Below are 24,903 nucleotides of genomic sequence, written 5' to 3'. Positions count from 1 at the left end.
ATGAAAGAGGCCGGACATGAATTTTGTGACTGAAATTGCAAATTTTAATGTTTATTTTCACGTTTTTAATTGTAAACGGGCTTCTCGAAGAAAATTTCACGAGGAAACTCATGAACACTTTAGAACCTCGAGTTTGTATAACAGAGTTATTAGCGTTTAAAGATCGAATTCTGTCGAGCTCTCCTATTGACTCGATCCATTGTGCGCCGTGCTCACCTGATCTTCACTCAATTCGCCGACGTCACGGCCGAACACAGCGCCGCACGTGGCCGTTTACCTAAACCGCGCGAGGGATCGGGCTTTCCTACTAATATTCGTCCACGCGTTCTCCCGCAGGGTCGGAAAGCTCGGCCCAACTTCGTGACTTTCCGTGAGAGCCCGTCACCCCCGAGCGAGAGCCTTCGAGGCCAGTTACTGACGTGCTCACACACCCTTGATGCGCTTTTTTATACAGCTCAGCTGACTTTTGTTTTATTTTTTTTTATTTTTTATTTTTTTATTTTAATTCGTCCGTTTTTTCTACCGTTGTTGTCTCTACCCCGTTGTGTTTACTTGTGTTCATTCGTACGGTTATCCTCTGTGTTCTCGTTATTTCGTTAGATGCTCCTCAGCTGCCTAGAATGAAACTGAATTTGGAGTACTTGAGCAGCTACTTCTTCGTCAGCGTTTTCGCCTCCGTTTGCGTGGTCTTTGCATCTGGTGAGTTGCATCGGATACCATGGTTCGCCGTCGTAGATTTGTTTTTGAGTTGGAATGGTGGCTAAGTTTCGATAAATTTGACCAATAGCGCATGATTTGACACAACATCCACTCTAAAAGTTCAAAGGGGGAAAGTTGAAGGATAATCAACCCTTGAACACGATCTTCATGTCAGTCGGCCGGACGAAAAACAGGAAAAACGAAACACGGAATTCATAAATGTTTCTTTCATTGTTGATGGTTAATAGTTGAGAAAGTTTAATCTTTGACTGAGAGTAAATTTTCTAATTATGGTTTTTGTGCATGGGTGTCTTGTGACATTGCATAAACGGACGTATTTCTATCAAACAGAACTATGCGCATTGAGACATGAGCCTTGAGACCCATAAGAATATGTGCATACAGGGCTCACGGCATGATGCACATAGTTCCGTTTGACAGAAATACGTCCATATAAAGCACGTCGATGGCCTGATTGGAACCACGTATCACCGTTGCGGTGTCTCAACATTTCCGCTCCTATTTCATTTTTTCGAATAGAAATAAACCAACAAATAGCCTGAAATTTTTACAGAATATTCTGCTAATATGGAAGAAAAATAAAGGACGTTTTCAAAAAATTACGTTTACAAGTTTTCCGAAGAAAAAATAATGTATGATGGGAAGTCTGCACCGTCACAAACGGAGGTACGTGGTTTCGCGATGGCCATCGATGTGGCTGACATACCTAGTCCTAGGGCCTCAATACTGCCGTGCTGAGGAAAAACGCATATGAACCTTCAGGCGTTGCCAAATTTCCTTTGGTAAATGACGAATTGTTTAGAAAATTTGTAAATATTTCTCCTCCAATTTTTCGGATAATTTTGTCGGCAATTTCACCTTACATTCCTGAAAATTTCAAGGGAAAAAATTGATAACTTTCTTCAAAAATAACTGTTTTTTGAGAAGAAATTTGGCAACTCTCGAAGGTTCGTACGGCGTTTTTCCTTAGCACGGCAGAATAGATCACTCAGCAGGGAGACGCGTTAGGGGTCGCGGATGAGAAAGCTTTTTCGTGGAGATGTAGTGGATACGTCGACATTTTTAAAATTCGAAGTTATCCGTAGAGAAACAGCGTTTTTCACGAGCATCTCTCTAAACTTTCCCCTCCACAGTCTATTCGAGACGGATGAGGTCCCTTGCTGAACCGAATTTAGTGCGTTTTGCAATTATTGAGGGGCTCGGAGGACAAGGCGCATAAGTGCAGTTTTTGCTCTTTCGAGAAATACGTGCTTGAAATTTCGAGATTACATGGATATTTATCGCGGAAAGTTCAAACTGACTATTTGATGCTTGAAAATTGGAATTAGGGAGCGAATTTTTCACTGGATATGCATTATGACTAGTTTTACTTGCAATCATTAACATCTCAATTTTTTTCAAAAACTGCACTTATGCGCCTTGACCTCCAAGCCCCTCAATTGAAACAAAGTTTTCCTGTGTGCTGAGTTAATTATTATTGAAAGCCAGGAAATTCCTCGTATTAGAGGATTAACTTTGTTGAGGTATAACTTTAATGAGTTAGGTACTTTTAATGACAGAATGGATCAGTCTACAGAGGTGACATGCGACATTTGCTCGGCTCCAAAAATATACTGTATTCAGGTTTAGTATTTAACGAAGGGTCCTACGGCTCAAATGGAGTCCAAACTGGCCTTGTTGACCATGTGATTTGACTTATAGTGTCCTTCTCTTTGCAAGTTGTTCCTTTGGCCGAAGTTTATAATTTCAATCTGGAATCCGTAGTCATTCAAATAATCCTTTATTGAAGATATTCATTTTAGAGGCCTTTCGATTTCGATCCAGAGGGTTCTTTGGGCCATTTTATACAGTTTGTACGAGGAAGATCACTCTTACGGAGGAGTTCAGGCACGGCTTTGTCAAAGGAGACATACAGTCAAATCAAAGCCTCAAGCAGCCTATTTTCATGAGTATCAAATACCAGTTTTCGCAAGGCTCTCTGCATCATTTTTTCAGACTGAAAAATTATTTTTACCTTGAATTGAGGGATTCAAAAATTTAATACGCCTAAAGAAGGATGGGGGCATGCAAGACTAGGATACCGCCATTCAGCTTTGCAAATAGTTACGAGTACTTATTTGGCACAGTGTAGCTGTGTGTATCTAAGACACATACGTGACATTGAGTGTGAAAAAGTGGGAGGAGAGTATAAACAAATTATAAACAGTGAAAAAAAGCGGAGGTGAAATAGAATTTGGGATGCTAAACACTGACAGGCAAACAGTAAAGATAACTTCAAAAGCTACCTTTTTTGAAGAGCCCTTGGATTTCACTGAGATGAAATCTACTAAGTATAGCCTCCAATTAATTTTTAGCTTCAGTTCAAAGCTGATTTCAGCGATAAGGTTACGTAAACTTTAAATTTTTTGCACATAACAAAACTTTTTTTTTTTAAATTGTGTGAACTTGACAATCTTGTACGCTGAGACCAGCTCTGAACTCAAGCTAAAACGTTCTTCAGAGACTGATTTCTCCATCAGCTTTCATTTTAGCTTTAAATCGATGAAATTTCCGGGCTCCCAAGAAAAGGGGCAAAAACTACCCTTTTTTCGGAAGCCACTTAGACCGCGTCTAGTAGAAAGGAGCCAAGCCATATCATCTATTGCCAAATTTAACTGGGCAATTTTATTTTTTACAAGAGAATGTTTGTGCAGATTCCTCACAAATTTTTAAGGAATTTACTTTGTACTTTGCAGAAAATTCACTGAAATTTGCTAAAAAATCCGCGCAACCGTTTTCATATAAAAAATTAAATCACCCAATTAAATTTGGCAATAGCTGATGTGGCTTAGTTCCTTTCTGCTTAACGCGGGCCACTTTTGAGGCGTCTGAAGACAAATTTTTGAATATTCTTTTCTTTACCGGGAGCGAGCAGTAATCTCACGTGAGACGATAAGCTTGGAACTTGGACGTGATGAAAATACGTTGACCTAACCCACTCCATGGGAGCTGAAAAACAATCCTCAGAATCAATTAAGAAGCCTTTGAACGCCATTCCCAAGTTTACTATGTGCATTGTGCCCCCTTTTGACTGCCGATTGCGTGAATATGGCTTCCCACTTTTTTCAATAGACCCATACTGCCGTGCTAAGGGAAAAGTCTCATGAACACACAAATTTTGCCACATTTACAGCGAAAACATATTTACTTTTGTGGAAAGTTAAGTGTATTCGGACCCATACCTACAGCCGTGCTTAGGGAAAACGCCTTATGAACATAAAAATTTTGCCACATTTACAGCGATAAAATATTTATTCTTGAGGAAAGCTATGAGTATCTTTCCTTAACATTTTCAGACACAATGGACTTAACGACGAAACTAAATTCTCTGAAAAATTGGGAGAAATTACTTACAAATTTCCCTGAGAACTCGTGACAAGTCATAGGAAATTTGGCAACGTCTGAAGGCTCTTACGGCGTTTTTCCTTCGCACGACACGCACCTGGAGCTGCCAGGTCGCAGTGAGCCTCAAGTCCCTATCGGTGGCGTGGCGAGCTTCGCGATTCATCGATTGATCCGCCATTTAAACCCATGGAAAAGGATCGATAAACAGGGTGTTCGCAAGGAACACCTTAACAATCGATTCTTTACCATAGCTTCAAATGGGAAGTATCGACAATCGATCATTCACGCCTCGCCACTGATTATTTTATGGATTTGCGATATATCGATTGATCTGCCATTTAAACCTATGGAAAAGGATCGATAAACAGGGTGTTCGCAAGGAACACCTTAACAATCGATTCTTTACCATAGCTTCAAATGGGAAGTATCGACAATCGATCATTCACGCCTCGCCACTGATTATTTTATGGATTTGCGATATATCGATTGATCTGCCATTTAAACCTATGGAAAAGGATCGATAAACAGGGTGTTCGCAAGGAACACCTTAACAATCGATTCTTTACCATAGCTTCAAATGGGAAGTATCGACAATCGATCATTCACGCCTCGCCACTGATTATTTTATGGATTTGCGATATATCGATTGATCTGCCATTTAAACCTATGGAAAAGGATCGATAAACAGGGTGTTCGCAAGGAACACCTTAACAATCGATTCTTTACCATAGCTTCAAATGGGAAGTATCGACAATCGATCATTCACGCCTCGCCACTGATTATTTTATGGATTTGCGATATATCGATTGATCTGTCATTTAAACCTATGGAAAAGGATCGATAAACAGGGTGTTCGCAAGGAACACCTTAACAATCGATTCTTTACCATAGCTTCAAATGGGGAAATATCGATACTCGATCATTCAGGCCTCGCCACTGATCCCAATCCTCATCTATTCGGCGAATGTAATACCTACTCACAGCTTAATGGTTCAAAGCGGCGGCAGCGATCACAAAGTTGCTAGATTGCTTTTAAACTTCACCATGGCTTACGATAATATCTTTGTATTTTCTGGCACTTGCGACATGAACCCCCAAAGATGAAGGCGGAAAAATGCGTAACGCCCAACAGTCTACTACAATGATTTATTTTTTAGGGATTTTTAAGTGAAAAGTAACCAAAATATCTGTTCGACATTGTTTTTGAAAACTTTTAAATGAGTGCAGACGATTTACAGAAATTATTTTGAAAAACACTTGATTATAATTAAAAACAATTAAATAAATAAAAAAACAATCGGAGATTTATAAAATCGCAAACGAAAATACTACGTATAATTCATTTTTAGACTTTAGCCATCGATATGTGAGCCAACAAACGGTGGATAATAGTATATCAAACATCTCGCTTTGGGGAGGGCTGGAAGGTTCTACCATCAAAAAAAAGGGAAGGATTTTTTTGAGAAATCCGACTTGTTTCGAATTTAGCCGTTCGATTTTAAGCATTCATTAAGGGCGGTCTCAGACTCTCCAGTTTACAAGGGTTGACTACAATTTATTCAAACTATTTGTAGGTCAATCACTGTATCTTAACGTCTCACTTCTGTCAATTCAACGAGAATCTCATTCTTTCCCTTCTTTTCTATTTTTCACTTTCCTCTCTCATCTATCTCGTTGTTCCTTTATCTGTTTTCGCACAGATTCATAATTTTTCCCCTCGGCCTTCCAAAGCTCCACCGAAAAAAAGGGAAGTTGATTTAACATTCTAGTTGTAAAACAAGTGTGCGAGAACTTAAAAAATACTGAATTGCCCACCACAGCAGTTAGTTTTACATCTTAGCATTGCTAACGTAACTGATGTAGGGGGTAATTAAGCATTTTAAGTTCTCGCACACTTTTTTTACACACTCGAAAAAAAGTCACTTGGATCTAGTGTCCGAATTCTTAAAAACATTGACCAAAAAAATAGTCTTGGTTCAATCCAATTTTGTCTTGAATTGAAGAGCCGAGTTTCTTGATCTAGGCGGATTTCCTTTTGATTCAAGCAAAAATTCCGATTAAATCAAGAGTATTTTTTCATGTCCATGTTTTTAAGACTCTGAACTCCAGATCCAAGCGACTTTTTTCCAGTGCATCCAGAATGTTAAATCTACTTCTCACGTTTTTTCGGTGTCTAGTTCAACCCTAGAGAGAGGGCGAGTATCCGTTTTTGAACTGTCAGGTGCTTGATATTGAAGCGAAATGAAAAGCCGACCTTTTTTTGTTCTTGAATCCACCGGGCCTTTCATCGTGCTTTCGCGCCGGTTGCATGGGTTCGGAAAATGCATGCATCCACCGCCGAGTAGCTGGTGCATGGGGATCATTACGTCATAGAAGCTCCAGTGTCCTATCGATCTCTTTGCAAGACGTCAAACCGACCCAGCGCTGCCAACCCTCTACTAATCTCCCCGGAGTAGTACGATGAGATTTACATAAATATACAATTTACGAAATATTCCGTATAAAATATTTTGTCAGAAACGTTTTCCACAATAGTTTATCACAGGTCTATCCGTATAAAACCCACTGAGAAACAGGTTCAGTTTTACTAGAGGGTTGGCAGCGTTACATACGTTTTGTGAGGATCAGAAGATCTGTTTCAAAACCTCAAATAGGCTTTTCTGCTGATTTTTTCTTTCTTTTTTTCCTTTTTTTGTGGTGACCTTAAAAACGCATGTAAGTCTTAACTTTTTCTCTCTCATTAATTCATCATATACCTACGTTCCTCGATCATTTGGTCGTATTTATGCTAAAAGGAACTATGTGCATAAGACTTCCGTATAACATAGTTCCTTTTAGCATAAATATGCCCACTTATCGGTGTCAATACGGGTTTAAGAGGGAATTTCACCACAAATCTCATAGTCTGTGATCATCCACTGAAGCAAACTTTTTAGCAGAGCAATAATCGTCGATTTGGGTAAAATAATCAAATTTTGAGAATTTTTCCCAAAGTAGAAGTTGCAAGCAGTGTTTATTTATATGTCAAAGAGGACATGATCTGCATCATTAGCCACCAATTTCGTATACTGAGCATGACTAAGTAGAATTTTTAAACACTCTCTTCTGGAATGATGTTTTTTGAACGGCAATTTGAAATGGTATCAAATCCTGTTTGGTTCAATTTTTTTGTGCGCTTTTGTGCCAAAATGTTTGTGGAACACTCACCTTACACCAGTAACGACCTTGATAAAATCAGCGCAATAGTCTAAAAAGTGGCAAGGAAGAAACCACTTAAAAAGTGGGAGACCAAGCTTTAAAGACCCTTTTAAAGGCTAGGTTACCTACTTTAGTGCTACTTTCTCATTGGTATGAATTAATCAGTTTGTAGTTTTTGCGGAATATAAATTACTTAATTCCCTAGATGGTCTTATTTTGGACTCAAGGGGACAAAATCCCGATTATAAGATCGAAGGTTTGCACTCCTTGAAAGGGTAATGCAAATAATCTAGCTGTGAGGTGACTTTTATTTAATCAGGCATTTGGTCTCCTATTGACGGCAGATTTTTTTAGTCTATTCCAGTAGAGCGTACCGTTACATGCCATTGTAGACGCGTACAAACCTGCGAAGAAAATCGAATAAGTAAGACATTAGGATTTCTCGCTCTGGTTCGTTCATAAATAATGGAACTTGGCCCGAGTTATCTTGAGGCGTAAAAAACGCCTTCACTCTCGCTTGATACCTCTGTTAGCATGGGCGCTCGAATAGTGGTATTCACGAAGTACGATCATATTCTAAGATTTTAATCAACTGGGTTGTATGCCGGATTGATTGGATTTTTCAGTTGTCTGTGCTTTCTCAATTGGACAATAGAGAGAGAAGGGAAGAGTTTTTTTTTTTTTTTTTTTTTTTTTTGAATCTGATAGCTCTTGGCGATCAGACACATGATTATGTATTTAGTTATTTATTTCCGGTTAGGTATTAGTCTTCTTGATACACGCGCCAAATTCCGCACAGTCGTGCAGTCTCCGGAAAAATGATGTTTCTACTTCGATAGTGCACATGTGAAGGTTTTTAAAAAATTGAGTTATCAATGATTTAAAATTGAATTGGTCTCAAAATATATTCTGTAAAAAATTCCGACCTAAATCCAATTTTCATTCATCAAAAAATGAGTCTGGACTTTCTCTCCACCGTAAGGTTTCGAAACTTTAGACATATATTCCTGGAAATTCCGTAAACTGAAACTATACCCACCATATTCTGCCGTGGTATCAATCGACAGTCGCCAAATTTCCCCCGATAAGATGTTCATTTTTGAGCAGAGTTATAAATATTTTCTCTTGAAATTTTCATATGATATAGGTCTAATCACAAAGAAGATCTGATCCTTGAAAAAGATCTCTGAAAAATTGAACGGAAAATATTCGCAAGTTTTCCTAAAAATTCGTATTTGATCAAAGGAAAGTAGGCAACTGACAAAGGTTCATACGGTGTTTTTCCTTAGCACGACAGAACAGGTAGGCGGGTTCTAGAGTGCGACGAGACCAACACGAATTCTTCCGTGTTAAGGAAGAACGCCGTATGAACATTCGAGAGTCGCCAAATTGCCCCAGATGAAACATGTATTTTTGAGAACGATTATGCGTATTTTTCCTTGAAATTTTCAGACATTGTTTACAAAATTGCGAACAAAATGGACCACTAGACAAGGGACGAATTTAAGCATTCTGATACATGTGTCTTAACCAGAATTTCACGTAGAACACGATTCGCGCAACGAAAATTACTGGAATCAATTCCTAATGGAGATAATAATATTTTTATTTCACATTGGTTACGAGGAATTTGAACTGCCCGCTCACAAGAAACTCAAAGCTCTACGTGAGTCTAATCGCGCACTACAACGATTTCAGCAAGCTTCTCAATCGAGCAATGCTCATTTTCCACCATGTGTTTTTCAAATTATAAGTAATTTGCTATGGCTGAGCCAAAGTGTCAAGATAGAGGTTGCCAGATTTTTAAATCGCAGAGACGTTCATGATAACGTTTAGCGCGCGATGTGAATCACGTACAGCATTGAGTTTTCATGAGCGGGTGGTTTGAATTCACGCACCAAGAATCATTAAATATCTTCGGAATTAGTTGATTTCGGTAATTTTTGTTATGCGTATCGTGTTTTACGTGAAATTTTGGTTACGAAACATGTATCAGAATGCTGAAATTCGTACCTTGTCTAGTGGTCCATTGTCTGAAAAAATTGAAGAAAAAAATTCCCGATTTTCCCAGTAAATTGAGGTTTTATTGAAGGAAATATGGCAACGCCTAAAGGTTCATACGACGTTTTTCATCGGCACGGCAGAACAGGTAGGCGGGTTCCAGAGAGCGACGAGACCAACACGAATTGAGCAGCGGTTGGAGAGGTCACACCACGTGAAGGACGCGGTCGAAGAGGGGATGGAATGGCCGACGGAGATTAGGGGGTGGAAAATTTCGTGCCGGGTCGAGTTATTCCCGGGTGCAATAAAAGTTTTTCGCAAATCTGGATTAGTGCAAGTGCACATTGTTTGTGTATTGATCAGGACGAGGGGCCACAAACAACCCGCACGAGCGCACAACGGGTCCCCCTCCCCCCCCTTTTCCAAGCTGAAAACAACACTTAGATACCGGCAACCGAGCCAATTGGGGGCTGCGCACAGATTCACTCCATTCGGATGAAATGGGTCTATTGCTCAGAAATGATACATGCCAACCGATTGAGTGGACAGTAAGAAAACAACAATTTAAAAAGCAACACTGAAAAAAATAATATTCTGTTTTAGCAGGTAGGATGTCAAAAATGTGCCTAGTCATCCCAAGATGCTACCTTCACTGCCCCCGCAGTTGACTTAACATCCTGTGAATGCAAATTCAATTGGGTGGGCAATCAAAGTAACATCTAAGAATCACTAGACACATTTTTGACATCCTAGGTGCTAAAACAGCATACCATTTTTTTCAGTGAAGTAACAAGGTTAAAATTTCACGAATAAATCCAAAACGCTTCGTTTTAATCTTTTTCGTTTCGAATTTTTACCACTTTTCTTTTTACTATTTTATCCAACTGAGGAAGGCATTGGCGGATCCAGAAAATTGGCAACATTGTGTTTCCTCCATTTAAACCTATGGAAATGTATCGATTCTTGGAGGGGCGAGGTGCTCTGACAAGTATCGATTATTTAACATAGATTTACATGGGGGAAATCCGGTGTTGCCAAATTGCTGGATCCGCCTGTGGAGAAAGGCTGGCTTTTCAGCCGAAACGTTTTGGTTTTATTCGTGAAATTTTAGCCTTGTTACCCGCTTTTTAAATCGTTGTTATCTTAATCTATTATTGTGTATCTTGTCACGGGCTGCGGAGCGTCAATCATATCTCACGACTGAGTAGATTTTTCGTTGGTAAAATCGCATAAAATCACGCTCTACGTAACATCAAAAACGCCTTTCAAATACATTACAAAACGCGCAATCTTCATGTCCCCAAGTAGCAGTGATCGCGATAAGTTGCGATTTCATCGGAGGATGTATCGCGATTTTATCGATGTCGATTTATTGAAATGTTTTGCGATAAATTGCATCGCATAAATTTGCGATAAAATTGCGATCTAATTGACGGCGGTTCTCCTCAATATTATCGAACAAAAAATCGGGATATATTGAGTTAAAATCTCGATTTTATCAAATGCAATTACTTGGAGATAAAATTGCGACAAGATCGAGAATAATTGCTCAGATATTGATGATCCTTGCGATTTTATCGCCAAACAATCGTAAAAAAAAATCGCAACCTAATTTCAAAATATCGCAATTTTTCCGTTGGAAAATGCTACTTGGGGCCCGCATCACCCGCTTTCAAACTTACTGTAACCCAGTGGCGTGGCGTGTTTTGCGATATATCGATTTATCTGCCATTTAAACCTGTGGAAAAGGATCGAATCAGGGCGTTTGCAACGAACACCTTAACAATCGATTCTTTACCATAGCTTCAAATGGGGAAATATCGATATGTCTCGAAGCACGCCACGCCACTGCTGTAGCCCAAGCAAAAATACCAGGTGAATTTTGCAACTCAGATGGAAGTGATACTGAGGTCAGCGCCAAATAACACCTAGGTCAGTGTCCAAAAAAATGTAATCACAGTGCAAATTAAGATGACGTCAGTATTGATCAGTTTTTGCTTCTGATCATTAAGACTGAAAAGTGTCAGGAATCGAGACTGATGGTATCTTTATTTGCACTGGTTCAATTTGATTTTTTGGAAACTGACTTGGGTATTATTTGGCGCTGGCTCCAGTGCTACATCTGTGCACAGATTGTGCAGTTTAGAGTGAATTTATGACTTTTTTTATGAGCTCAGCGTGGCTCTCTTAAGATTTCACCCGTGAAAAGTCTACACAGCCGGCTGTATCTCTTGTATGCAACATACCCATTAGGATCACCGGACAGATCCACATTGCATTAATCCTTTTCAGAGAGAATTTCGATTCCTGAAGTAAAAATCCACGTATCTCCATTGCGATGTTTCAAAATCTCTGCTTCATTATATTTTTTCAAAAAAAAAACAAGCTAACTGTACAGCTTGAAGTTTCTACGGAATAATTTGCTGATAGACATGAGAAATCAAGGCAGTCCCTTGGTAAAAATTGGCGATAGGAGCTGCGTTTCAAAATACCATAGGAGTTCTTATAGCCGACTAAAGAAGGCTATTGAAAATCATGTAGCTGGCTGTAGAAAGCGGAGCAAATCATATAGCCGGGCTATACGAAGCTATAAAAAGTATACAGTCGGGCTATAGTTCCTATCGCCGGGCTTTACACTTTATCGCCATTGGCTATAAAAGGCTATAAGAAATTGTGTAGAAATCCGTGTGCTTTGGAAATCATAAAGTTTGATACGGAACTACCTTCATATTTACAAAACACACATTATATTTTCCTGTAAAACATATTTTTCTTTTCAATTAAAATGAGAACAGTCCATACAGAGTATGCAAACATTTCAAAATCATGAGTTGAAACACGCTGACTCCGCGAGATTAAATATTAGAGCTTAACACAAAGCGGAGCGGCGACGCACTGGCGCCTGCAAACCTAACAGGGATACTACGCGCATTGCGCAATGCGTGAAGTATCCCTGTTAGGTTTGTAGGCGCCAATGCGAGTTACGCGCTCTCTGCCCGCCCGCCGCGCCGCAGCGTTCCACGGTGTCTGAAGCAAGTATTTCACACCATAGGTATTGCACAGTATCATAAGAAATTGAAGGCTCTCCAACATATTAAGAATAACAGGCATCCTCCAAAAGTACGGAGCTTTCCTAGCAAAATAAATCAAGATACTACGGCACAAAAAGAGAGCGGTAGTCTAAAAACTAACTAAGTCTTAGTATCCGTATTTAGTAACGTTTAGCATAAACTTTATCGTCAGGCTGTTGCTTAATCGCCATCGGCTATAAAAGGCTATAAGAAATTGTACAGCCGGCTACAGAAGCCATTGGAAATCTTACAGCCGGCTTTAGGTCTATAGTATTTTGGAACACACATTCTACTGCCAATTTTTACCAGGGTTTTCAAGTAATAAATGTGATTAGATTCCTAATGCAAAACTAAAGTATGAAAAGAAGTTTGCAACGTCGCAAAGGGAGATACGTGGTTTTGCTCTTTGCCTGTAGATTTGTCTGAATGGCGAAGAGGTATAGAGGCTGTAGAGGTCTGCACCGCCGCGCCGGGCTGATTATTGAAATTGATGGGCAAAGCGATGGAAAGAGAAGACAAAGGGAAAATGGGGACAATAATTGCTTGAAGTGGGTGGTTATCATAGATTAAAAGGGAAAATGATGGCATGTGGATCAAGGGAGGCTGTGTATAATAATATGTAACATAATATACGGCTAGTGGAAATCGGAAACATTCTTAACTCGATTTTATCGAAAAATGGTTTGGTTTCTTTCCGAAATACTCGGTCAAATTTTGTTCAATCGGACACAACAAGCACCAAAATAGACCCAGGATTGACCCTTGGGCAGCGACTCAAAGTTCGAAGACGAAATACAACCACGAGAGATCCGGAAATGGAAATCGAAAACATTCTAAACTAGATTTCCTCGAAAATGTGGGTTGGTTCCCTCCTGGTGAACTCGATCCAATTAACCTCTCTAAGCCATGGTATAGTTATAAATGTTTTCTACCGCCTCCTCCGAGACACATTTTTCCTTTCTGCATGGGAAATACATTTTTTATTTTTTATTTTGGAATACATTTTTTATTTTGTTTTATGTGCAGGTGCAGAGGAGCCGAGCTCGATATCATGCTACTCGTGTAACTCGGCGTTCGACCCGCGCTGCGCGGACCCGTTCGACCCATACTCGATCGGCATCGTCAACTGCAGCCTCCGACCCAGGCTCGAACACCTCCCCGAGCTGGAGCCCGTCATCTGCCGCAAGACCTACATGAAAAGTAAGTCTTTTCTCCTCTTCCACCCCCTCCTTTCTCCGCACTTTCTCTCCCTCTCCCCCACCCCTCCTCTTCATCCCCCCATCCCCCTCTCGAGACGATCGAGGCTCTTATTCCCGCCCGGTTCCAGGTCAAGGGGGGCTTAAGTGCATCGGGACAGGATTCGCAGTATCCGAGGAGGTGGCGGAGCGATTACTCGGATGGGAAAAAGATAAGAGGGAGAGGAAAATCTGCGATGAGAAACGGGGAGCTCTCTTACGATGGAAATTGGACTGTATTTTGCAATGGATCGTATTCGATAGTGGTGAGAGGTATCGTTTGGTTCGAAACGATAGAACGTAGCCTCAAAAAAAAAAATTAGGATTTAAGTTGGAAAAGCTGAAAATGAGAAAATTCCTAGAAATTTCACTTTTCATTGCCATTTGGCACTCAAGAGAATAAAAAATCTATCACAAATGGCCCGTTCCCTCCGATTTCTAACTTGACTTTTGAGGCTATGTTGGCATGTCGAACCAATCAATATCGATACAATATCCTGTTTGATGTATCGAATAAGATCTATAGTCAGGAACCACTATTTCTGGCCCATCCATAAAAGCACCCAGGAAAAAACAGGGAGCGGGAAAGAAGGAGAGACTAAGGAAAAAATGAAGTTATGTATGAAAAGAAAAGGAAGTGAAATATGAGAAAGAAGAATAAAGAGAAAGGAAAAAGATTAGGAGGAGAGGAAAAAAACAGGAAAGTAGAAGGAGAAATTAAGAATAAAATGAGAGGAAAAGAGAGGGAAAGTTAAAAACGAGGAAGAATAAGAATAAAGAGAAGAGTGAAAAAGGAGAGGAAGGCAGGGAAAAAGATGAGGATGAAGAAAAATAGGATGGAGCACTTGTCCGTGTAGGAACATGAATTGCATGTACGTTTTTTTTTTGTTTTTTTTAAATGAGCCTAAAATATTAGTTCCTTATTGCAATATGCAGTCCAGCCCAATTGGAAGTCGTTGCTTGTTGCTCAACAGTCTTAATTTCGTGAATATGAGTCTTTATTGTTTAATCCGATTCGTGTAAAATTTCGAGAAGTTTTGACGATCCGATTAATGTCGTACCCTAGATCCTCATCGACTGCAAAAAAATTGCGCAAATTTCATAAAGCCACTCACCAACGCGTTCAATTGCTTCCCATCCACAGGCCTCTATGGAGTATAAATGACCTAACTATTGACTATACATCATCTTGGGTCTATATAAGCTTAAGTCCCCCAGTTCAACCCGCCCCCCCCACCGCACCTCCCTGCGCATCCCCCACCCCCTCTCTCACCCACCCCCGCGCCGCCCTTCCGCCCCCCCCCTCCCCGCCCCCCTCCCCCCCCCCCCCCCACCCCCCCTCCCCCCCCCCACCCCCCCCTCCCCCCCCCCTCCCCCCTCCCCCCCCCCCCACCCCCCACCCCTCACCCCTCGCGAAGCGCCCCCCCCGCCCCCCCCGCACACCAACACGCGATACCCGCCGACTCCCCCCCCGCCCCCCTCACCCCCTCGGCGCCCGACCTCCCCACCCCCCCTGCTACCGCCATCCCCACCCCCCCACCTACGCCCCATACGCCCCCCTCCACCCCCCGTACCCTCCCTACCCCCCCCCCCCCTTCCACTTCCCACTATCATCCCCCCACCCCCCACCACCCCGCCCCCCCCCCCGACCCCCCCCGCCCCCGACTCCCCCCCCCCGCCCCCGAACGCCCCCCCCCCCCCCCACCCCCGCCCTCCCCCCTCCCCCCCGCCAGCCTCCCCCGCCGGCCCCCACCCCCCTCCCCTCTCCCCCCGTCAGCCCACTCCACCCCCCCCCCCCCCCCCCCCCCCCCCCCCCCCCCCCCCCCCCCCCCCCCCCCCCCCCCCCCCCCCCCCCCCCCCCCCCCCCCCCCCCCCCCCCCCCCCCCCCCCCCCCCCCCCCCCCCCCCCCCCCCCCCCCCCCCCCCCCCCCCCCCCCCCCCCCCCCCCCCCCCCCCCCCCCCCCCCCCCCCCCCCCCCCCCCCCCCCCCCCCCCCCCCCCCCCCCCCCCCCCCCCCCCCCCCCCCCCCCCCCCCCCCCCCCCCCCCCCCCCCCCCCCCCCCCCCCCCCCCCCCCCCCCCCCCCCCCCCCCCCCCCCCCCCCCCCCCCCCCCCCCCCCCCCCCCCCCCCCCCCCCCCCCCCCCCCCCCCCCCCCCCCCCCCCCCCCCCCCCCCCCCCCCCCCCCCCCCCCCCCCCCCCCCCCCCCCCCCCCCCCCCCCCCCCCCCCCCCCCCCCCCCCCCCCCCCCCCCCCCACCCCCCCCCCCCCCCCCCCCCCCCCCCCCCCCCCCCCCCCACCCCCCCCCCCCCCCCCCCCCCCCCCCCCCCCCCCCCCCCCCCCCCCCCCCCCCCCCCCCCCCCCCCCCCCCCCCCCCCCCCCCCCCCCCCCCCCCCCCCCCCCCCCCCCCCCCCCCCCCCCCCCCCCCCCCCCCCCCCCCCCCCCCCCCCCCCCCCCCCCCCCCCCCCCCCCCCCCCCCCCCCCCCCCCCCCCCCCCCCCCCCCCCCCCCCCCCCCCCCCCCCCCCCCCCCCCCCCCCCCCCCCCCCCCCCCCCCCCCCCCCCCCCCCCCCCCCCCCCCCCCCCCCCCCCCCCCCCCCCCCCCCCCCCCCCCCCCCCCCCCCCCCCCCCCCCCCCCCCCCCCCCCCCCCCCCCCCCCCCCCCCCCCCCCCCCCCCCCCCCCCCCCCCCCCCCCCCCCCCCCCCCCCCCCCCCCCCCCCCCCCCCCCCCCCCCCCCCCCCCCCCCCCCCCCCCCCCCCCCCCCCCCCCCCCCCCCCCCCCTGGTCCCGTTGGCGTAATTATCATACTTTTGATCGGTTAGTCTGCGAACTGGTCGCTCAGTCCATGGATTGGGTAAAATATTGCTCAGACTGGGCAATTCCGTCAACAAACATGAAAACTACACAAAATACACCATAAAACTTGGTAACATAAAATTTGGTAAGTCACTCGGATTATCCGATATTTCCGTAATCCGACACTTCATCCGCCTTTAATGGTCAGATAATCGATGTTCGACTATAATTCAAGACATTTGTGATGAGACGTATGGAAACTGGGAGGAAGCAGGTAATTCTAACTGATCTGAAAATAGCGCTCTTACATGTGTCAGGAATTTGCGCTTTAAATACTGATACCCATGCAAAATTTCGGGAGAGACACGATGGTGCCACTGATTTTCTCTGAAATCAACTCCAAAGTTCGGAAAAAGTTCTCAAAGCTGAGGCCGTAACGGAGGAGATATCCCGCGCTACCCCCGAGAGTCCACTTCTATATCGAGACAAACTCTCTGTGCAAAGATAGGGAGCAAATGCATTAGCAGGGTTGCCGTGTTATCTGTTTTGAAGTCCCCAAACAAAGTGGCACCCCTGTTAATGGTACCTATTTGCTCCCTATCTTTGCACATAGAGTTTGTCTTCGTATAGAGGTGGACTCTCAGGTTAGCGTGGGATATCTCCTCCTTTACGGCCTCAGGTTTGAGAGCTTTTTTCGAACTTGGAAGTTGATTTCAGAGAAAATACCAGTGTGTTTCCCGCAAAATTTCACGTAAGATGAAGTACTCAAATTGCAAATCCATTACGCATGCAAAAGCTCAATTCTACCTGTTATGTCCTTCATGAAATGCTCACGAACACGAAAACAAGGAGGTGGGAACAAGTCCCATTCCTATCAAGACACAAATGTTGGGCTAACTAATGTTTGATCCCATCTCCGGGCACTCAATGGGCTACTTGTAAAGGTTTCCCCTGCTAAAAATGGTGAGTCCAAATGAGTAGAAAATCAAAGTCATATGAATAGAATTTCAACTTATATGAAAAGAATTTAACTCATAATGAGCAGAATTTCTCTATTCACTTTTCGCCAACTCATATGGCTAGAGATTTCAACTCACATGAGTTCAGCGTTGAATCTAACGTGTCCGATATCTCAGAAACTAGTCACCGGATCAAAAAAATTATAAGAAAAAAATGTTCTTATTTTCCAAATTTACATACTATGTCGGTGTCTCCTGGTCAAAAACACCACTTCTGAAAAATGAAAAAAATTTAATTCATATGAGTTGAACTTTTCTACTCTTATGAGTAGAATATTCTAGTAATATGGGTAGGATTTCTACTCATTTAAGTAGGAAATTCTATACTCATGTGAGTCGGCGAATTCTGAATAGCCTACTCATCATTTTTAGCAGGGTCATGGTGTACACTGTACAAGCGTTGACACAGATCTCCCTGTTCGAACCTTTTCGCTGATTTACCCATGGGAATAAAACTGCAGTTCCTCATCGATTTCATTCCCGTGTCTTTGAGATTCAATGACAGGCGGCTCAATTACTTCATTGGAGTGGGAGTTAAACTGCGAGCTGATTATTGAAATTGATAGACGAGGCGATAGACAAAGAGGATATAGGGGACATGGAGCGACCCTATTAGAGGAAACGGATGGTTATTATAGACCAAGGGGGGCAATGATGGACTAACTAAAGGGTCAACCCTTGTGGGTTGCCGTTAGTAGTCTGTCAAGAACCGCAGTTTGTTGGCGGTCGAAACGTATGCAACTTTTTCATTATTCCTCGTCTCCATCAGGGCCGGATTTAGGGGGTGGCCACATGGGCCGCAGCCCATGACGGCAAATTTTGCAATTTTTTTAAATTTAGGTGTAAAAAAAAAATTATAAACAAAAAAAAGACGAATATATCTTTCATTCTCTGAGAGTATGGTAATTCCTAATTTTGTCAGTTTGCGGTGATACAAGAGACAGCACCTTTAATTAGTCGAGTTATGAGAGAAACCAAACACGCAATTTTGCCTGGAGCGGCGCTGCGGAGAGAGCAATGATGCCCAATGATTGAGATGAAAAGGAAACGCCCTCGCCTCGGCGTGGCGGTCGGCATGTAACAAATATAGCGCCTACAAGACTGCAGGAATACTTCACGCATTGCGTCAAACACAATGCGTTCAGCAGCGGTCGGCGTGAAACGCATAGCGCCTACAAGACTGCATGAATACTTCACGCATAGCATCAAACACAACGCGGTCAGCAACGGTCGACGTGTAACGCATAGCGCCTACAAGACTGCATGAATACTTCACGCATTGCATCAAACACAACGCGGTCAGCAACGGTCGGCGTGGAACGCCTAGCGCCTACGAGACTGCGTGAATACAGTGCGGTCAGCGCGGCGGCGCTGCGGCGCGGCGGAAGTTAAAATTATTAAACCACATTTATGTTTGTTCTTTCATTATTTTTTCGTTCATTTCTTATAGATGGAAGGCCTTGCCCACACAGAGATACGTTTACGGAGCTTAACTTTCGCGCCAAGTTCCGTGAATTTTTGCAGGTAGGTATTGTTGACAGGGCTTTCGCAAAAAATGTGTCCAACACGAGTAAATGCGTCTCATGCACCCCTCTCCCTCCGGCACGTTCACTTGATGGTTTTTATCGATGTTTCAAAACGAATGAGAAGGGGGCGGCAAAAGACAGGCGGCCCATGGGCGGCAAGTAGGTAAATCCGGCCCTGGTCTCCATGTAGTTTGAAATATTACTTGTTTAATTTTTTTTGGCTTGTAGCTCGATTTTTTTCATTAAATCAATCACCAGGTTCTGCATAGCTTAGCCAGCTGAATTTGGCATCAAAATCTAATTTTGATTATTGTGTATTTCAGTCCAGGGGAAGGAGCGTGTTCTGCGAGGCTGTGGCTACATCGAGGGCGACGCGATGTACAACACGACCTGCGTCCGACGGACCGGCACAAGCGAGGTGGAGGTCATCTACTGCTCCTGCAGGGGTTCCCTCTGCAACTCGGCCGTCTCCATCATGCAGAGCCCTCTCACCCCACTCCTAGTCTCGATAACTAGCCTACTAGCAATAGCCAGGCTCGCTCAACTGTAACAACTCTAGGCCCTTCTCATCAATACCTGGTTAGAGTCAGAATTGAAGTGCCCACTTTGTTACTTGCAATAATAGCTTATCAGGCTCGCGAATGGGGTGGAAACCTCCAACCTCCGGAAGTTACGCTCTTCTTGGTCTAGTCAAACTTCTTAACCGTCTCCTACCGGAAGATTGGATGTCCACTCACATGCGAGCATAATCACTTGTCAATGAAGAGTTCGTCATAGAAGCAATTACTGTGGAACTTGCGTTATGATTATCGACGTCGCAGATCGTATTCGATAGTGGTTCGATGTATAAAGAAAAGATCTCTGCATGGAAGAAGAACGGTTGCTAAAAGTTTCCACTTTTGAGGTTATTGTTATTGTTTTAAACCAATCGATATCAATATATCGCATCGATAGAACGCCTGTTTGATGTATCGAATACGATCTGTTGTATTCAGTAGCGGCGAAGCGTTCGATCGACTATCGATATTCCCCCATTTAAAGCTGTGATAAACAATCGATTATTAAGGTATTCGTTGCAGACACCCTGTTCATCGACCCTATTCCATAGGTGTAGATGGCAGATCAATCGATGTATCGCAAAGCACGCCACGCCACTGAGAGGTAGTCAAGGCAGCTCGTTTTGAACTTCGGTGCTGCTGAAGTAAAGTGAATTTTCGTCGTTTAATGGATTGTCAAAAGTTGATTGCTAAAGAAAGACCGTTATTACACTTACTTATTAGCGAGAAGTGACTTGGACGGAGGTTGGCGAAATGTGGTTTGAGGTGGATGGGGTGGGGATAAGGCGAATGTAGCGTAGCTTAGGGGTCGTCTTTGCATCTTTTAGCGCAAAAAAACTCAGAAAATGAAAAAAAATTGACGTTTTAAGAACACGTCGAGGTCAGAGATGATGAATCAGGAATTGGAGAGAGACGCAGATGAAGTTTACCAGCGCTGTTTCTAGCTTTGAAAACACTGCATTTCCAAAAATGTATAACATAATTGGACATATTTATGCAAAGAGGAACTACGTGAAATTAAATAAAATCAATTGGAGTTTTGCGACGCACGCACGCAGTTCCTTTTGATTAAATTAGTCACTTAATTACCTTAAGTATAAGTAGTCTAATCAATAATGCAAATTATATTTTGAGACTTTGATCTCATGTTAAATTGCAAAATGATGAGCATCGAAAGCTGAAAATCGATATTTTTGACACCGAAAAAGTTATTCCGCTGCGCCAAATGATTTGAGTTTCCACCTTGTGGCACATTTTGTCCGACTCTATCTTCAGTTGTCTGTGACGCTTGCACAATATTTTGTGATGACATGGTTTGCCATCACAGAAATGGGGAGAAGTTAAGTGCCTATGTTAAGGGGATAAGGAGGATAAAGAAGTCAAGTGCCTATGTTGAGGGTGTATTTTATGAATATTAGTAACAAGTGGGGTGTATTGTAAAATTGGGAACCTATTTCAGCATTTGCATGGTATAATGTCACATTTCAAATGCATGCGTTAAACGTCCGTTTTAAACAAAAGACGTTTCGAGATAAATTGGGATGAATAATACTATCAATGATTTGGTACCTCCTTTCATGTTAAATCTCTAGCTAGTCTCTATCCTATAAGTATAGTCAGTCATCGAGGGTTGAGAAGCTTTGTAATGGGTAAACCTTGTGAACGTTTTTCTTTTTTAATTTTTTCTCTCCCTCTTTATAAAACTAACTCGGACAGTTAACGCTCTTTATTTAACGAGCAATAATTAATCTTAAAGGTATGTAAATAACGTAAATACACTTGTCCTTAGAATAGTCCTGAGTTTTTGGCGGAGGTTATGATTAGCTATAGCGTTAAGGGTGAAAAAAAAACGTCCGAAAACTGATTTTACAACCATCTTGATGGTTCCATTACATAAATATACATTTACATATATTAGGAAAATGCTCTAATTAATTTTCAATCAGCACCTTTTGATCTCATTGGCTCTCTCTTAACTGCCCGTAGTGAATTAAACAAGAGTATTTAACAGTTTAATTATTTTTGCTCAATCGGATAAATTATACATGAATAGCCGAGAGTTCTTTGCGGGGAAATTTTCGATTAAATGTTTAATAGATTGAGAAATTTCGCTAGAGATGCCCTAAAAAAGTCTCAATGATTGTTAGTTGGTGTAGGTAATGAAGTTTTTGCATAGGAAAGACTGTAAGCCGATTAAGTTTGAGAAGTTGCAATGCAATGTCAGTGTTGTCGATGGAACTGAGAGGCAAAATTTCTATATGGACGTATTTCTACCAAACAGAACTATGTGCATCATGGCGTGAGCTCTGTTATGCACATATTCTTATGGGTCTCAGGGCTCATGTTTTAATGCACATAGTTCCATTTGACAGAAATACGTCCATACAGCAGTCAAACAATTATTTTTTGGGTGGAAACAAAAAAAAAATTCGAACATTTGTAGTAAAAAAAAGCACCACTATTCCTTCCGGAAACGGATAGTTCCATTTTTACAATGTTATAATTACTAGTAAATTTCCACCTTGCCCTCACAAACATGAACTGTTATCTGGAAACACAGTCGCGGTGCCATTATGCCACATGCTATTTGATATTTTCAGAGATATCGGATGTCTCTTAAAGACCCTCAGAAAGTAGGAACATATTCAACACACGCAGAATTTCCTTGAGTTTAGTGCCAGGAGCCAAGCATCGTTGATTTTTTATTTTTCCACCGATGGTAGACGTGGAATTCGTTGAAATTAGACAATTATTAAAGGCCGTCCTTTAATGACATCACGATCCTCTGGGATATGAGCATCCGCGTGATGGGAGAGGGGAGGTTTACACTGTGCGATGTTCAGCAGAAATTGGCGCGAAATTTATTTTCAAAGGTGAAAATATCGACCAAAAATGTTAATTTATTGCGCAAAAATTGATTCTAGGAAAGCGTGGAGTAATTACTTTTTTCTTGGGAGAGGGGGGGGGGGGGGCTCAGACCTGGGTGGCAACTGCGTGATGGAGAAGGGAGAGGGGTTTCTGAAGTCCCCTAAGCATTCAGGTCTATCGACCTCTACGACTAGCAATAGGAATAGTAAGTAAGCGCAGTTGAGATTCTTGCAAATTGGCAATACTGTTTTTTCTCCATTTAAATGTATGCAAAACAATCGATATCTATCGGAGCAAGCTTCGTCACTTAGAGTCGATTGTTTAAAATTGATAAAATCCATTGTTGCCAACTTGCGATGATCGTCACTGTCATTTTCCTCTATCGCCAAGTATTCCACGGAATGCATTCACGTGGGGAATCAAATGGGTCAAGAACGGCAATGCTGTTGAGGTTGTCTATCGGTCGCGGCGCGGCAAGGCTCAGTGGCGTCTATGCAGTTTCGCTGAGTTTCGTATCGATCGGGCCGGGAAGTCTCGCCGGGTTGTCTACCAATTCCTAACAATGCCGGCACACGGCCATCTGCCAAGTGGGCCAGAAAATTGATCAATTATTTCCTTTCTTTTTAAATTTGATCTTTCTTCTAAACTTATCTTCGTCAGCAGTAAAAACAGAATAGAATGTCGACTACGTCAACCGAAGCGAAAGCTCCGTAAGAACCAATGTTACCTAACATTTTCCTTCCCTGGGTCGGTCAATTTCCGTACTTATTGAGGCCTGATTCGAGGTTAACTTACAAATATGGAATTGGAGGGGGAAAAAACATGAATTTTAAGCATTTTTACATTAATTCTCCGGTTTGCGGTAAATAAATGTAAAAAAAACCTCTTTAAATTCCTAAGAACGTATGCTACGTATCCATTACCATTCGACCTCCCCAGAACGAGATCTTACCGCAATCGTAAACAGTACTTATTGATGCAGTTCCCCTTCGTTGACATGAAAATGGCGGAGGCTTGCGCTTCTGTTGATGTTATTCTCTTTATTCTATAATAACAGTAATTATAATATTCTAATGGGCTCGATGGAATGGTCTGAAACAGTAATTTTTTTAATTTCATCCCGTGTAAGATGTATATAATGGACCTCTAGAATTTGAGTAAAAATCTAAGTACAATTGGACGTATTTCTGCCAAACGGAACTATGTGCATTAAGATATGAGCCGTGAGACCCATAAGAATATAAGCATAACAAGGCTCACGTCATAATGCACATAGTTCCGTTTGCAGAAATACGTCAATTCAGGTCACGCTGAAGACCGAATGGATGTGATAATGGTCACACTAGGTCACATGACGATCGAATGATAATGTGTAAAGAGGGGATACTTATCTAGAAAAAACTTTACGAGACTTTCTGTCCTCGTAAAGTGGTCCATTGTTTTATAAAAAAGGCTGTTTGGCAAAGACGGGAACTTTTGTGGCTTCCTTATTATCGGTTTCATTTGACTGCTCCGCGCGCAATATATGTTATAGAGGACCCGAGCGTGGTCTCCTGATATCATCGTTAAAAAGTACTTGAAATAAGCTATTTTCCGAGGAAGGCATGGTAAATGATATTATCCAACGGACGCGTAGATACGAACGCCAGTCGAAAGGGATCCTGACTCTCTAGAAGACCGATCTAATTTCATTTTGCAGTGAGGAGCTACTATTTCTGGCGCTCATTAACGGGGAAAAAAAACATGCTATTAGTTTCATTACGCAATAGAAAGACGTTTTATACGTAGCTAGATGACCCAGAAACACTGGTCCCTCATTGCAAATGCAGCCCATGGTCAATCAATGTTCCCCCCGCAAGGGACTGTCCATAAATTTGACGTATTTCTGCCAAACAGAACTATGTGCATGACGAGAGCCCTGTTATACATGTATTCTTATGGGTCTCAGGGCTCATGTCTTAATGCACATAGTTCCGTTTGGCAGAAATGTCCAATTACGTAACGCTCTAGGGTGTGGGTGGATTTTCATAATTTTGTGACCGATCGTAACAAGTGATGTGGGGGTGTCAAGCTCAGTGTTACGTAATAGTATGTAAATTGGATGTCAACTTCTTTTGCTTTTTCAGTTTTATATGCTATTTTCTGTTGTATTTTCTCGGTGAGAATGTATTTCTCCAATTATTTTTTTTTTTTTTTTTTTTTTTGTTAAAAAAGGGGGGGGGGGTCGAAGCAAATGTTACGTAATTATTTTGGAGGTGTCTGGACCAGGATTACAATCGCATTAGAAAGGACAGCCCCAATATTGCCGACTTCCAATAATCACCACTGTGTAACTGCGCAACCTCACGACCGAGCTTACTAAGTAGTGGAAAAGTCAATGAAAAGAAAATGAAAAAAATCGTAAAGTCGTTCTTGATCTGGGAAGGCACGAAATGAGAGCATAGCATCTGTGAGTTTCCTTCAGATAAGTTTAAAGTTAATACTGTACGTTTGAATTCTCTTTCATTGGAGGTACTTACTTCCGGTTCCGAGTTGGGG

General features: G+C 43.5%; 1 protein-coding gene across 1 annotated transcript; it reads left to right on the top strand.

Moving 5' to 3' along the window:
* Positions 1-330: 330 nt before the first annotated feature.
* Positions 331-23,311, top strand: LOC109040168 (UPAR/Ly6 domain-containing protein crok). Its single transcript, XM_019055988.2, has 3 exons — positions 331-699; positions 13,401-13,574; positions 19,264-23,311. The coding sequence occupies exons 1-3, from the start codon at positions 621-623 to the stop codon at positions 19,488-19,490; spliced, it is 480 nt and encodes a 159-aa protein (XP_018911533.2). The 5' UTR covers positions 331-620; the 3' UTR covers positions 19,491-23,311.
* Positions 23,312-24,903: the final 1,592 nt, after the last annotated feature.

The sequence above is a fragment of the Bemisia tabaci genome, chromosome 2 (assembly GCF_918797505.1).
Source record: "Bemisia tabaci chromosome 2, PGI_BMITA_v3".
NCBI classification, from domain to species: Eukaryota; Metazoa; Arthropoda; class Insecta; order Hemiptera; family Aleyrodidae; genus Bemisia; species Bemisia tabaci.
Note: the sequence above shows the minus strand (reverse complement) of the source record. Positions and strands in the feature narration are given on the sequence as shown.